This window comes from Pelodiscus sinensis, chromosome 1 (genome assembly GCF_049634645.1).
Source record: "Pelodiscus sinensis isolate JC-2024 chromosome 1, ASM4963464v1, whole genome shotgun sequence".
In the NCBI taxonomy this organism is placed as follows: domain Eukaryota; kingdom Metazoa; phylum Chordata; order Testudines; family Trionychidae; genus Pelodiscus; species Pelodiscus sinensis.
The window spans coordinates 80,928,885-80,942,373 of NC_134711.1; the positions used below are offsets into that span (position 1 = coordinate 80,928,885).

General features: G+C 42.8%; 1 protein-coding gene across 1 annotated transcript in view; it reads right to left on the reverse strand.

The window, feature by feature from the left end:
• The window catches only part of FGD6 (FYVE, RhoGEF and PH domain containing 6), a 119,522-nt gene that overhangs the window by 19,695 nt on the left and 86,338 nt on the right, over window positions 1–13,489 (reverse strand). Inside the window, exons 12-17 of the mRNA XM_006118299.4 lie at window positions 12,538–12,606; window positions 8,936–9,019; window positions 8,318–8,397; window positions 3,490–3,592; window positions 2,235–2,381; window positions 1,196–1,298 (exon numbers count right to left, since the gene is read on the reverse strand). Of these exons, the coding sequence (XP_006118361.2) occupies window positions 1,196–1,298; window positions 2,235–2,381; window positions 3,490–3,592; window positions 8,318–8,397; window positions 8,936–9,019; window positions 12,538–12,606 (586 nt within the window). The remainder of the gene's footprint in view (window positions 1–1,195; window positions 1,299–2,234; window positions 2,382–3,489; window positions 3,593–8,317; window positions 8,398–8,935; window positions 9,020–12,537; window positions 12,607–13,489) is intronic.

Below are 13,489 nucleotides of genomic sequence, written 5' to 3' on the forward strand. Positions count from 1 at the left end.
ATTGTGTATGTTACTCTAGTGCCTAGGAGTCGTAGTCATAAACGTGGACCTCACTGTGCTAGGTGCTGCACAAACACAAAACAAAAGGGCAGTGCTTGCTCCAAAGAGCTTACAATCTGGCTGCGTCTAGACTAGCATGATTTTCCGCAAATGCTTTTAACGGAAAAGTTTTCCATTAAAAGCATTTGCGGAAAAGAGCGTCTAGATTGGCACGGCCGCTTTTCTGCAAAAGCACTTTTTGCGGAAAAGCGTCCGTGCCAATCTAGACACGGTTTTGCGCAAGAAATCCCTGATCGCCATTTTCGCTATCGGGGCTTTTTTGCGCAAAACAATACCACGTTGTCTATAATGGCCCTCTTGCGCAAAAGCATTTGTGCAAGAGGGCTTTTTCCCCGAACGGGAGCAGCATAGCATTTCCGCAAGAACACCAACAACCTTACATGAGATAGTCAGTGGTCTTGCGGAAATTCAAGCGGCCAGTGTAGACAGCTGGCAAGTTTTTCCGCAAAAGCAACTGCTTTTGCAGAAAAACTTGCCAGTCTAGACGCAGCCTCTAAGTACCATATAAAGCAAGACAATACAGATAGAAATAGGCAGAGAGATGGGGGACTAGAGGGAGACAAGAAGACTATACTGGTTAGCATGACAGGCTGCCCCTCAAGTGGGGTGGGAGATGATAGGGTGCTCTGTTCTGCTGCACCTGCTCTGGGGCTGTGACACAGGTCAGGATGCAAAGGCTGCCCCAGTGCACTAGACAACTGCTACAGCTACCTGCAACACAGCATCCACTAGCAACTGAAGGTGGAAATTGTAAGTGGCAAGACAGTTCGTAAGTAGCCTCTGCTTTACCACAAGAGCCCTGGAAAAGTCACCTTGGTATCACAACACTCATAATACTACTGCAAATATCAACAGCACTAGTCTCTGGATCCAAGAGGAAGTATTGGCCAGTGGTTAGTTGCTAGCCTGGCATTTGGGGAAACTTACATTCACAGTTTCCTGCTCTGCCACAGACTTCTTGTGTGACCTTGGGAAAGTCACTTGTTGTCTTTGTGCCTTAGTTCTCCCATCTGTAAAACGGGGTTTTCACAGGGGTGCTGGGATGATAAAGACTACGAGGTGCTCAGATACTATGGAAATGGGGGCTATACAATTAAGAGTCAGAGATAAATGGATTCAAAAAGTTTTCCTCTACCTTGTTTCTGGAGTTCTTTGAAGCAGTGATCACATACTCTTGCTGGTTGGTTTTTCATATAGTCTAAGCCATGTTTATTTGTGGAACATGCTTGGCAAATAATCTGAAAACATGTAAACCAGCATTATTATACAGGCTGCACAACCACAAACATACACCAGTCCCTTAAAGATTTATATTTGAATTTCACTAAGCCCATGCTATTAAGTCCCAAACAAGTACCAATTTTACAACATGAGGGTTTGGAGGGCCATGCATGCAGTCACAGAGATATTCCACACAAAGTACTCTTTCCAGAACTTATTTTACCTGACTGACAATATTCTATAGTTGTACAATTTTCTGATTTTGTAAAGAATACTTTGAACAATAAACATCTGAGAATGGTGATGGTGAAACTACTGGATTAACAAGATCTATACAATTTATCAACTAGAAAAGTGTAAATTATCAAATTGTTATTGTATTGTCAAATTTCATCTAGAAGTTTGTTAAGATCCTCAGTTTTAAAAAACTTGTGTTTTTAGAAAATCACAATATCTACCTATTACCCTCTTGTCTGTGTTCTAGAGAAATTGATATGTGTCAACTACAATGAATACTAAACTCCCATTTGACTAAAAGTAAGATGTGAAATAGGACTATTCCAATACAGCAGTGAAATATACAATAGTTTTTTTAATTTCATGGGTATACATTGTTTAGAAGTCTCTTAAAATGAGTTCAACATTAATTCACAGCCAGTGAAAATTATATTTTGAATATTTCAGTTAATTTTTCTTGTTTGCATTATACTTCTGATGGCGTGAGGGACATATACTATTTTTTTCCTCCTGAAATGTAAAATAGGACAAGCAGCATGAGACAGGTTTAACTAGAGAAGGAGTCTATAACATTATTTCCTACTCTAAATATTGTTATTCTCATCCAAGGTATAATGTTCTCTCAACATTGCATTTTAATGTACTCAAATTCCCCCTATATTGAAACAAAAATCTTGAATGACTCTTGCAAAAGGAAAGTTACAAAATCACCCAACCTTTCCACATGCCCTGCAGTGATGTCTTCTCCAGGTCAATGTGAATTCACTAGTACAGATCATACACATAGTGGCTCTCGTGTCAGGAACCCAGATGGGAGCCTTTGATCCAAGAGGACTACCTCCTTCCTCTTTCTCTGGATCTGCCTAAGAAAATGGAGGTAGAACTCCATTAAATTATAAGCAGTAATGTATTTTCCACTACTGAATTATCAAGGTTAAACGTAAGTATCCCATTTCCTAAAACAAGATAGAACATAAGCTGTCTTTTGTTTCAGCTAGAGCAGACTAACACGGCTGTATCTCTATCACTATTCTATATGCAAGCCGTTTCCTAAAGATCTCCTCTTGCATAACTGGTCAGTGTCTTAAATATAGATTCTCTGTTGGTTTGCCAACAATGTTATCACAATTCAGCTCTAAAAGAAGATGCTAAAATTACTTCAGAGAGTCCTACAAGTGCTAATAAATCTCTATTTCAGTGGCACCAATTTAGAGATTTTGAGATGAGGGGAATTCAGGCATTTCCTTCCCTTTCTCATGCAGGAAAACCATTCTGGTCCCTGTTCCTGCCTGCCCCTCCTGCCATACGGAGTCTCCCCTCTCTTTCACTCACACAGGGCATGAGCTGGTGCCACCAGGAGTCAAGATCTAGGTAGACACCATCGCACTCCACCATATAGGATTCCCTGTGCACCCGGTCGCAACATCACTTGGCTGACCACCTTTTTAGCAGTATGGAGGTGAGGCCAGGTCAGATTTCAGTGACATTTAGATCACACAGCTGCAGCAATGCTCCAGATTGTTCCAGCAGCAGCAGTGTTGATTTAGTATTAGACTACTGCTTAAGTGATCAAATCATGCCCCACTTCCCAACTCCACAGCCTGTGTCACTGTGAGCAAGTGCAAAAACTTTGTTGGGGGGGGGGGGGGGGGGGGAGTGTTCACCCCTCCATTGGCACCCCTGCTCCACTTGTTTACTGACAAGATATCCCAATTTGTTTGCATCCATTATCTTAGAGTTACTTTATTTTAAGGACTAGAATGGATATTGAACCCCTTTTTCTCCTGCTCTTAGGATTAGTGAGAATCTACTTCTGAATTTAATGAATAAATGAAACTAGGAAAGATATACACCTCAAATTCTAGTCTATTATTAATACTTGCCACTTTTCTGAAGTGTTGTGCTAAGTTTTAATTCTTGGTAGAAAATATATTCATGCCCAAAGAAATCAGATAAAATGGTGTGGTGTACCTCTTCAAGACTTTTACTTGGGTTAAACGTGATTCTTTTCTTTGTATACTCTTCAATTGACCTGGAGATGGCTTCTAACCATTCATCCCTTTCTGTAGCAGAACTGTGGGTGTCAAAGACATCAAAGTACGGTTAACATTTAAAATTAGTAAAAGCTGACCATGGTTTTTGCCAGGCACATATGTTATTTCTTTTTTTGTTATTAGTTTTGATTATATTAGACTCATGTGGGAACACTGATCATTGTTAGAGCATTAGAGAGATAAGTGGGTTTAGAGCAGGGATTTGGAGGTAGCTGAAGTTATGTTTATACAGAATCAAGCAGGACAATTCCAGGTGTAAGGGGGACAAGGAAAGAAACTGTGAAAAATGAGGCAAGATATAGGCAGGCCCAGAGCTATGTACTATTGGTCCTTTGACTATCCTTCCCTTTGGAAGTAGAATATTTTACCAAAATATTTAATTATTTTGGGGTTTTCTTATCCTGTGAGAAAAAAACATTACGGATTAGCTCTGGAATATTCAAGTCTCCCATCAACTCCTATGGCTCAGAGATTGTCTAAAGTTTTCAAAATTTGGTTGCCTTTAAATATAGACTTAGCAGGGTAATTAAACAACTAAATTATAAGTGGCCCAATTTTCAGGGATGCTGGCTGAGCATCCAAAGCACACACAGACTTCAGCGGGACTAGTAATGTGAGTGCACAATCGAGTCCCTAGTCCTGCAAACATTCAGCATTTATTCACTTTAGCAATCCCACTGAAATCAATTATGTGCTACCTGTTTGCAGAATCAGAGCCATGGTCTTTTCATTATTAACCTATGAAAAGAGAATTCTTGAATTCTGCACAGATCAACCAGAGTGCTGTCTAGATTTTCACACAGCCATTAGATCAAACTGCCAGTAAGACTTGCAAAATATCTATATCTCTCTGAGGAAACGGGCAGAGTTTTGCTATGTTAAAAGTTTTATAATTTTTTTGTAAAAATTGAACTTACCCTTAAGAGGCTTTTCAGACTTCAGTTCTGTTGTGTCCTGAACATACTGAATATGGCTGTCAGTAAAAACAGCAGAGGGGAAGCCTGTCTCTCTAAAGCAGGCAGGAGTGGGCAATAATTTTTAGTTGGGGGCCCACTTCAAAAATTTTTGAAGTGGTCCCAGCCTACACCGGAAGGGGCAGGCCTCAAACACAAGGGATGGGGCCAGTATACTTCTGGGCTTCCTCATCCACAGACCATGATTGGTTTGGGAGTGGGGGAGCCCCTTTGCCCCACCCAGGTGCCCCCTAGGCACCCATGCACCTGAGGTGGGAGGAGACTTCCCGTGCTCCCTCACCCACAGGCCAATTAGGGCCTGAGGGCGGGGGAGAATGCGAAGCCTCCTCTTGACCTGCCAGGAGCGCATGGCGCTTCTAAGTGCCGCGCACTCCTCGCAAGGCGGCGGAAACTTCATGTGCTTCCCCCACCCCCAGGCCCTGATTGGCCTGGGGGTGGGGGAGCATGTGAAGCCTCCTCCCGCCCTATCAGGAGCGTGTGGTGATTCTAAGTGCCATGCACTCTTCGCAGAGTGGGGATAAGGTGGAGGAAACCTCATGCTCCCCCTGCCTCCAGGCCAATCAGGGCTTGGGGGCGGAGGAGCGCACGAAGTTTCCTCCCACCCTGCCAAGAGTGTGTGGCTCTTCAAAGCGCAGTGTGCTCTTGGTGGGGTGGAGGAAACTTCATGTGCTTCCTCCTGTCCTGAAGCCCTAATTGGCCTGGGGACGGGGGAGCAGCAGGGCCTTTGTGGGCCCGATCAACCCACTTGGCGGGCTGGATCTGGCCCACAGAGGCCCTTTTGCCCACCCCTGCTCTAAAGACTGGTAAGAATTTTATTTGACCTGTTTAGTAGCACACAGGGAATGACAACATTAAGTGAACAAAGGAGAGCCAAAATCTTTTAGAATGAGATATAAAATGATGAATAATACTGAAAGATGAGAAATACAATTTGTACACATCCATTGTACATACTGACGGAAACTGCAACAGTCATTGAAAAAAATCCAAATACCTTCTCCCTCGGCATACTCCTGTTCATCTTATAACAGTTACAATGACTTTGGCTCTGTGCATTTCCTGAGTATTAATTACAGCTGGAAATCTTCAACTGTACCTTGGAACATTTCCTTTTCCCAACTGATCATTAATCACTAGTAAATGCCTTTTGCTTCTATCATTACTGTTTAAATCATGATTCTTGCCTCAAGAGCTTAAACAAGCTAGACAAGCACGGATTCATTTTTTTAAAATGAGAACTGAATGCTCCTGAGGAAGCAAGAGTGACAATACTAGCAAAGAAAGTCTTACAGAAACATAGAAGCAACAGTTCTAGTATCAATATGCCTTAATTCAGACCTGGGGTGGACACTTGGAAGTTTTAAATGTCCAATGGCCTACCACAAACTGACGCCCTATTAAGACTGTCCAAAAAGTGTGCACCTATTATAGTAGTAGCTAGGGTTTTTTTTTTTTTTTTTTTTTTTTAATGTTAACACCTTTCTGTTAGGAACCGTTTGATTCCATCATTTTCTCCCTCATATAAAGTATTTCACTAAGTTTGACAGCAACCACTTTCAGGCACAAAAGTTAGAAAAAATAAGGGTTATGCATTCAGCCTGTGGAAATTATGATCTATTTTATAATACTGTCATTTACCATGAAAAAAAATTACAACCACATAGTCAAAGCCACAGTCTATGTATGCAGAGGAGTCTCAGTTATTTCCTCTCATGTACAATGAAAATATCATTTTCATGCATCAGTATGAAATGTTAATTTCTCCTGAATAGTGAAACCAAACAAACGCATGACCTCAAATGTTAAGATTCAGTTATATGTATACAGATATAGTCATTTGACACCCCAATAATTTTCAAGGTAACAAGATCATTTCCATAAATCTTCATATTCGCTAGAGCAAAGATGATATCATAGTCCTATCAGAGATGGGGAACCTTTTTTGGATCGGGGGCTGCTGACCCACAGAAAAATTAGTCAGGGTCCACACACAAGTGAGAAGCAAAAACAACAACAAAAACTCCTCCTCACTGGCCCAGGGTAGTAGATTTTGCGTGCTCCAGCCCCGTGGTGGGGCAGCAGCGGGAAGAAGGGAGGAGGCTGAGAAGGCTGGAGCACCAGTGCAAGCTCCCCAATGTTGAGGGGGGCCCCCGAGCCTCAGGAGCTGCATCCAGTCCCTAGGCCTGAAGTTTCCCAACCCAGTCCTATCCTGCATTTGTATCAAGGTTATTCCTAGATATCTGTAAAGTGCTCAGTCACTGTGGCACTTAGGCACCAAAGGTCTGAATCTGCACTGACTACAAGCAATGGCAACACTGTCATTGGCTTCAACAAGTGCAGAATCAAACCCGATCCTGCGGGCAATGCACCTTTCCCCCCAAATGCAAAATATCTGCATTGGAGACACATGACCTGGTATAAATTCACACAAAACTTCTTTTCAATCCTCAGTTATAAATAACTGCTATTACTCAGGCACGATTGTGCTATTTCCTTTGGTTGCTTGGATGATGTTAACTCGGAACCCTCGCTGTTAGAAGCACTATTGTTGTGCAAACATCCTGAAGTCAACAGATGCAAGGTCACAGAAAGCAATGAAGCCCATGCTAATTCTTTTGCAAAAAGACGAGGAAATGTATCTTAGCTCCTTGACATCAGTATTGTCGCAGTTGACCAAATGTATAATAAAATTTATAGCTCAGATTCTCTAAACAGCTAGACTAGGAGAACCATGCCTTTGATAAAGAGTTTCACAAAGAAAAGAGCTTTTGTACAATTATTTAGAGGCAGTGAATAATCTGAATTCTATTCATGAGGATCTAATTTGCTGATAACAGCAACATATCTTCTTAACACCATTGATTTGATATGTGGGAGCCAAAATGTGAAAGATGATTTGGCTAACATCCACAATGAATCTATTTATGTGTTTCAATAATTTAATACCACTTCTACTTTGGAGCTTCAAAATAAATCTGCTTCCTGTTCTAATGTAATCTGTGCTACATCTAGAAGACTCATGGCAACTTCCTTTCCCTCAAATGTATATCACAAGCCTCATTATCATGAGTAATTTATTGCTAGATTGCACACATCCCACCCCTTGTTAATGCCAGAAAGCACAGAAAGAGAAAAGTGGTCATTAGCAGTAACTTTGGAAGAGAAGTAGAAACAGAAAAATCTCTTCTCAAAGCCCAAAATAGAAGCACTTAGGTACACATTTTTAGACTTATGTTTTTAAACAGCAGCAGCATTTTTTCTCCTCAAAAGATATCAAGATATAATTCTCATATGGTACTGAATGACTTCAACAGAACTCATGCAGTCTGTCTTTTCAGCCTTGTAAACAGTTAAACAAATGTAGTGGTGAGATCAAAATCTTGACAGAGTCATTGCCCAGACAGTTCGAAGGCTAACATCCTTTGGTACAGAATTTGAACTCTGTTCTCCCACATCTGTTGGGAGTTTTCCCTAGAAAAAAAAGGTGAACTGCACACAAGTGGTGTAACATTAACTTAAAAATTCATTATTTATAACTCTGTGGGTCATCTTAAGTAATACGTATTTTTTGAAACCTAAACTAGTCTGTCTACATTTCAGAAACTTCTACAAATTGTCCATGATTGTAGTTACTACTGTAGATGAGAGAGACTTTCACTGCGTAAGTACAAAACAATGAATATAAGCTTAGATATTATCCAGCTTCTTAGCTAATGCTCTATCTGAAAAAAGTATGCTACTTAATATACATTAGCAGCTCAGGATATTTACCTTGCTGAGAGTATGAAGGATCGCTCTACACTTTCTATGTTCAACTCATTTTGATAAGCTTCTTGGGTTGGTTTTCTAACCTACAGTGGACACAGAAAACAACTGTTAATTGAAATTAATCTATTCGACTTCAAGGAAACACCTCTAACAACAGGTGAACTAAAGCAAAAGATTTCTGTCTTGCAGAAAGAGTAAAAACTGGCCAGGAAATAGTACTAAAGTAGGAGTTCCTATACCAGCCCGTGACTTACGAAATCACAAGTTTCAAGCATAAATGCATTTATAGGTCAAATGTTTATGTAGCCCCCAACCCCAGGACATTTGCTGACATTACAAAACAAAGAATGCATCTTATATGTAGTCTCTCATGCTGTCTTCTGTGAATCTGAGGCAGCTGAACTTGGTCCTTTTCTTTGGCATTGACAGTTAACTCCTGTTCAGGAGTTGGAACTGTCCTTCTGTTCCAGTGTCCCCTAACAGCTGAGTCTGCCTATGTCAGTGTATGGCACAGGAGTTTCTTGACACAGCTCAGGATATTCTAGCTGGGAGATTGCTTGACAGAACACTTTTTAGAAGGTTTATAGTAAAGGGTGGAGGATTCAGCTCTCAGAGACTCACCTTCATTCCAGCCAATGAAAGCATGTTGTTGAGTTTATACATGCCAGACTGAACTGGGGTTGTATACAACAGCGCGTCATTAAACTGCAATACAAAACACACACACATACTTACAAATGGCTAAAGGATTAAATAAAAAGATAATTTTAACTACAGCATATGGAATAGATATGAAATGTGTATAGAACTGATACATTTGCTTTGAAGGCAGAGATTTAGAGTCTCAAAATATATCCTGTACATCAGAGGAGGGAACCTCTCTGTCCCCCAGCTTGCCTGGATCAGGCCCCTGAGGCTCAGGCCCCCCACCCTAAGTGTGCAAGGGCAATATGGGAAGTATCTTTCTCCTCAGTTAGGGGCCACATCAGTGAGGGTTTGGTTTTCTTTGTTTTGCTTCTTACCTATGTGCAGCTCCCAACTGATTTTTCTGTGGGTCAGTGGCCCATGGCCCAAAAATGTTTCCTCACCCCTGCTCTACATACTATTACTCACGGGCACCGGTGTGCTAGGGGAGGGAAGGTTTTGCCTTCCCAAACTGCCAGCTTGTCCCTGCCCACACTCCGCTCCCAGAATGCCTACTAAAGGAATATTGGGGGGGGGGGGGGAATAGGGGAGGTGGAGAGTTGCTGTTCCTGAGAGCCTGCCCTCCCCGTGCTCTGGGCTGGGGATGCAGGAGCCGCATGCTGCCTGGTGAGGCTGGGGCTATGTACCCTTCTCCCTCCCTGGTACTCTGTGGGTGAACCACGTGCCAAACCACCTCCTCATGGTGCTGTGAGAGAGACAGGGGGAAGCAGCTTGGCTTTTGTGGGGGAATGGGGCCCGGGAAGAAGGGGTGGGTTGAGGGAAGGGCTGGGAGCTTGCCTCCCCCAGACCTGCCTGCACCCACCACCCATGCTATTACTTTAGTTAGGATTCCAAGAAGAGGGGTCTATTTACTTATAGGAAATTTTCACATATACAATGTCTGTTTACATTTGAATTATGTGAACACATTTGTAACAGTGTCTGCACAAAGACTTTTTAAAAGCTGAAGGGGAATTCCTGAAATTCAAAACCTATTTGTCGTCACAAAGGTCCTACAAAAACTCCGCGGGTCCTGCGCTTCCTGGTGGTTTTTGCTTGTCTCAGTGGCTCACAGCAGCCCACAATTTTAGGCACCACACCTAGGGCTTTACTTTGCTGTCGGCTGAGCTCTTTTCATCATCGGCCAGCGTATGATAAAACAGAAAATAAACTTCCCAGTCCTTTTCCCCGACTGGAAATGGGGAGGTGGGTGTTGGGGAGAACCCGGCCCCACCCTCTACTCCAGGGGAACATGGTATAAGACCCCGGGGCTACTTCCTCACACTTTTCCCAACATCTTCCTTCCCTCTGGTTTATCTTCCTAATGTTCAGTTGTTGTCTTTTTGCCTCTTACTCTCAGCAGCGCTATCCTTTGTCCTCTCAGCTACACATGCACCCCAACTGCAGGCAAAGCTTCTTTTATAGCCAGTCTGAACTGGTTTTTTTAAATAACCCCCAGGTGTCCTAATTATCCTAGGCTGGCCTGACTCTGCAGGCCTGGTCAATTAACCTCAGGTGTTCCACTGCCCTGATTGCTGCTTCTGGTTCTAAACCAGCCCCTCCCTGTTACTCTGGAAGCAGGAATCTCTTCAATCTGAGGCTTATATATCTTCCTCCACTACTTTCTTATAGCCTTCTACTCCGACCCTGTCACATTATCAATTAAAACCATATTGCTTATGGACAACTGGGACTACTAATGTCAGGGAATAAGCCACTGAAACCCATAAGGAACAGTGTCTTGTAAATAAAAGACATGTTACAACGACACAGTATTCAGGGAACACTAGTAAAGTTGTAAAATCAAGTGCTCAAAAGTTAGGAAATGCTAGAATTAAGGTTGCCTAATCTTTTGTTATTCTCATAATAAAAGGATGTTGAATGAGTATAAACAATAACAAGCACATACTGGTAACTTCATATGACATTTTGGACTAAAGCTTTCCTCTGGACTGCATTTTGTAACATTTAGTACTGAAGACTTCACTAAATTTGAGGAACTACTATACTATGCTATTTGTATTACATTAGTACCAGTTAAGATGGTTCCCTGTTGTGCCAGATGCCACACAAACATATAGTAAGAGTCAGATTCTGCCTCAAAGAAGTTACTGTCTAGATAGGCAAGATGGAATGGGTAGAGAAGCAGGATGGACAGGGAGGCACACGAAAGCTCATCACCTAATAAACTATCTTGTTAGTCTTTAAAGTGCTACATAGTCCTGTCTTTTGTTTGAGATATTATGTGACTTATCCAACATTACAGAGCAGGTCAGGAACAGGGCCAGGAAAAGAACCCAGGACCCTTGACTCTCCAGCCCAGTGCCCAATTCAACAATACATACAGGCAGTCCCCGACTTACGTCGGATCCGCACTTACGTCGGATCCGCACTTACGAACGGGGCTTTTCTCGCCCCGGAGCTCACGGGCGGCGGGTCGCCACCTGTGTCCTCTGGGGCGAGAAAAGCTTCTCCCCGTCTCCCTGGTCTGCTGGGGGGGTCCAGCAAAGCCGCTGGACCCCCCCAGCAGACCAGGGACACCCGAGCAAAGCCGCCCAGGCGGCGGGGGTCCCACCGCCTGGGCGGCTTTGCTCTGGTGTCCCTGGTCTGCTGGGGGGGTCCAGCGGCTTTGCTGGACCCCCCCCAGCAGACCAGGGGGACAGGAGCAAAGCCGCCCAGGCGGCGGGGGTCCCACCGCCTGTGCTGCTTTGCTCGGGTCTCCCTGGTGTGCTGGAGGGAACTCCCCCCAGCACCCCAGGGAGACAGGAGCAAAGCCGCACGGGCAGCGGGGTCCCTCCACCTGTGCAGCTTTGCTCGGGTCTCCCTGGTCTGCTGGAGGGGAGGGGGCGCAGCTAGTGCGCCCCCCCCAGCAGACCAGGCTTTTGTTGCGGGACGCCTCGGGTAGAGCAGCTGGGGTGCTGCCGGGTTGGTCCTGTGGGAACCTACCGGGCAGCGCCCCAGCTGTTCTGTTCCAGGCTCCAGATTCAGCAGCTGTTGAAACTGATCAGGCTGATTCCAGGAAGCTGGGGGCAGAGCAACTCTGCCTCCGGCTTCCTGTAGTCAGCCCCTTGTCAGTTTCAGTGGCAGCAGCTGAATCTGGAGCCAGTTCCGACTTACATACAAATTCAACTTAAGAACAAACCTATAGTCCCTATCTTGTACGTAACCCGGGGACTGCCTGTAATATAAACTTTTTTAAAATGTGAAAAATAATGCTCTGGACACCAGATTTTAAAATCCATTGGAATTCAAAGGACTAGAGTAGCAGTCTCAGTTTTTCAAAATCACAGATTCTTGTTCTTAAAAACTGTGACCGAACTTTGGTCAGAGAATTTTACCTGTGACTTTGTTTATTTTTTAGTGTAAATTAACAAATCTTGTTAAAACACACTGTCCATGCAAAATAGTGGTACAAACTGCAACACAATGCAGTTTTTCACAGTTAACTGAGGTTGCCAATTATATTTGTGGTATGGATGTTTCTACCACTATTTAATTACTCTGGCATTAAGCACATAAAAATATGGGTGGCATCTTACCAGAAAAAACACTCGCGGCTGCATGACCTTCCTGGAAAGCTTCATTAACGTTCCTTCTTTAAGAAAAACCTGGCAAGTTAAAGAAGATAAACAAATATTGCAAAACTTAGCTTTTGAGGGCACAAAAACTGCATGAATAAGCTTCTCTCTTCAAAATTATTCATATAGAGCCATAGATATGTTTTAAACTTTATAAAAGACACAAAGTAAAACATCAAGCGCAACTGATCAAGAAGATTTCCTGTTCTTGAATACAAAACTTGTAGACTAGTATTTTGATAAACCTGTTATTTAAAAAATGTACTCCTGCACAATTATCCCTAGACATCCTTAAATACAGCAAATATAAATGGATTAATGAAAAATGAACCTATTGGAATTAAAAGGTCTGTTTAGCACAATATAAAAACAATACTTTGACACAGGAAGAAGGTCCCATCTTCAATAAATGAACAAGCCTCAATATCAACTCACCTAGCTGAGAGGTTAATCCTTAACTGCAGATAATACGCAACATCCAAAAGACATGGACTCTATAAAATTGGTAACCGTGGTAACTGATCACATATGGGGCTGCTCATACATTTTCTAGAGGCTGAGGAAAAGTGCTCCCACAACTGTAGCTTATGCACTCAATTCTGCCAACATCAAAACGAGTAACTTCACTCATGTAGGTAGTTTCTCTGAGATCAGTGGGACTGTTCATGGCAGGCTGATTGACAGAATAAAGATGGGTCCTTACATCTATAACTCATTTGTTTAGTGTTGTACAAGTCACATTATGAATCATTTAAAATTCCTAATAAGAAAAAAACCCAGGGATTTCACAGTAATTACCAAGCTTCTGCTATTAAAATGTAGTGGAACAAAGGGTTAAATCCTGCAATCTTAAGAGGAGATGACCATTCTCAGCTCCCAGCGAAATCCACAGAGATTGCACTGAACGGAGGAG